General features: G+C 28.3%; 1 protein-coding gene across 1 annotated transcript in view; it reads left to right on the top strand.

Annotated features, from left to right (window-relative positions):
- The first annotated feature begins 389 nt into the window (after positions 1 to 389).
- The window catches only part of LOC108912247 (putative fatty acyl-CoA reductase CG5065), a 25,345-nt gene continuing 23,153 nt past the window's right edge, over positions 390 to 2,581 (top strand). The window contains exon 1 of the mRNA XM_018717434.1: positions 390 to 610. Coding sequence (XP_018572950.1) covers positions 425 to 610 — 186 coding nt within the window. The 5' untranslated portion in view covers positions 390 to 424. The remainder of the gene's footprint in view (positions 611 to 2,581) is intronic.

Below are 2,581 nucleotides of genomic sequence, written 5' to 3'. Positions count from 1 at the left end.
CAATCAGAATTAATGTCACTATACAGCGTTTTGGAAATGGTCAATTAGTAAGTAGGAAAGCGATGAAACAGACGAAATATGACCAATGCATCCTTGAGGAGATATTATAGGCAAAATGGCTGTAACTCCACAAGGAAGCATTTTAGAGCAAAACGTGCAGGAATAAAGAGTTTTTATTTCGACCCTTTCAACACAATTGTGTTTCATTTTAAAATCTTAGCTACTTTAACAAAAATCTTAATAAACTGTTATATCTATACATTTTGTTCAAAAACTTTACGAATAACATTATTTGCAATGAATTGTAATTTAATGTTATTGTAATGTATTAAAATGTACGCATTGCGGAAAGTAACAGTAAAACCTTTACGTAAACGATCGACAACTATGTTCTTGTTTTATGTGCCATAAACCTTGAACCAGAATGCCTCTCACCGACTTTTTCAAAGATAAGTGCATCTTTATTACCGGAGGATCTGGTTTCATAGGAAGAGTGCTGATAGAAAAACTATTAAGATCTTGTCATGGACTCGAGAAAATTTACGTACTTTTAAGAGAAAAGAAAAGCAAAACACCCGAGAAGAGGATTAAAGAAATCGTCGACTGTGAGGTAGGTCTGTTTTTTGTCTAATAAATAACTTAATAATTAAAAAATAAGAAGTTAAAGAAATTAATATTGCTATTAAATAATTAAGAGAAAACATACTCCTGTTTGTTTTTTTCACAAGTTAGTGAAGCCTTATAAAACATGAAAAAGAATACAGAAAATTTTCATAAAATAGTTAAATTTCGTTAAAAATATACAAATTTATTAGTAAACATATCAACACTTAAATTTTGGCTGAAAGTATGCATAAGTGGTATTTCTGAAGTAGTTTTGAGCATTTCACCTCAACTGCGAATTAAAAACCAAATTTAATTCAGAAAATAAATAATTAAAAAGTTAATAAATAAACCCCTTCGCAGCAAAACTTAAACAGTAATTGTTTTTAATAAATTTATTTTGACACAGACACGAAAATGTATGATTTACTTAATTAGACTTAAGTAAATTTTCGTGAATCTTCTTCTTTAGTTTCAGTGGAACAGAATAAATACAAATTATTAAAAAAAAAGTAAAAGAAAGGGTGTTTCGCATAAGAACCGACACAGAATAGGGGCATGTAGGGGATCCCAAAAACTTTTGTAATCGCCTTGAAATGACTTATAGAAAAAAGTTATAAACTTATATTGGTACGCTAATTATTTTATAATTGTTTAAACAATAAAAAATGTTTTTTCAAAGATTATTTTAAATAAAAAATTTCAGACCAATTTTAATCGAATTGATACTATATGGGTTTTCGAGGTCACTGAAAAAGAATATAATGTTAAAAAAATAAAAATTCAAAATGGCTGATCCAATATGGCCGACTTTTTTAAACAATTTTTTAAAAAATGACAATTTTCAAAGCAATTTTAATAAGAATAAATCCCATATGAAGACAAACCCATGGGTGACACTGGAAATCATTAATGAGGGGATTATGTTAAGAGAATTATATGATATATACAGATGTACTAATGATAACGAATTAAAATTGCGCTATAAGACTAAAAAAAAATCATAAATAAAAAATGATTGTATAATGATGAAATCAACATATTTTGATAATAATATATTGAATTCTTCTAACAAATCTCAAGCAGCTTGGAACATTATTAAAAATAATTGTAATACTTTAAATAGTAACATTTGTCAAAGCTATCACGATGATGATGGGAACAATAGTTCAAACTTACATAAGGCCGCAGATGCATTTAATAATTTTTTTGTCGATTCGGCCATTTATATCCGTTCCTTTGACTAGTTTCATCTCCGACTTTTATATGGCCGAATATGGCCGACTTTTTTAAAAAATTTTTTTAAAAATTACAAATTTCAAAGTAAATTTAGTTAAATTGACATTATAAGGGTTTTTGAAGTCTCTGGACAAGAATATTATATCAGAAAATGAAAACTCAAAATGGATGATCCAATATGGCCCACTTTTTAAACAATTTATTTAAAAATTACATTTTCAAAACAATTTCACTCATATTGATATTTTTAGGATTTTTGAGATGATTGAACAAATATAAAATGAAAAATTTGAGCATGTTATGATGCAAAGTAGACCCGCCTTCCGGCAATTGCAATTATTAGCACAGCCACTTTTGCATCCGCAAAAAATCATTTTAAGAAGTTCACTTGGTGCTGGATCTTGAGTCATAAAAGTTGGAGTCATACCCGAATCCCTCCGTTAGACACGTAGCATGCGCCAGGTGAGCTCCATTCACCGAGCAGATGTTCTCTCTATCTCTTTCTAATATTCAAAAATATAATTCTCGAATCACGAGAATGAATTACATTGCCAGATAAACTTCTGCTACATAATTTCATAATGAAAAAATTTAGGTAAAACTGAATCTCGCGACAATTTATTGAAAAACCGTATTTCTTCGTATTTTATACAATATTATAGTAAAAAAAAAATTTTTTTCGTTAATTATACTTTTTTAAGATCACAGTTTGAAAATATATTGGTTAAACAAGCAAAAA

The sequence above is a fragment of the Anoplophora glabripennis genome, unplaced genomic scaffold (genome assembly GCF_000390285.2).
Source record: "Anoplophora glabripennis isolate ALB-LARVAE unplaced genomic scaffold, Agla_2.0 scaffold875, whole genome shotgun sequence".
Lineage (NCBI taxonomy): Eukaryota > Metazoa > Arthropoda > Insecta > Coleoptera > Cerambycidae > Anoplophora > Anoplophora glabripennis.
This window is presented reverse-complemented; position numbering and strand designations above follow the sequence as displayed.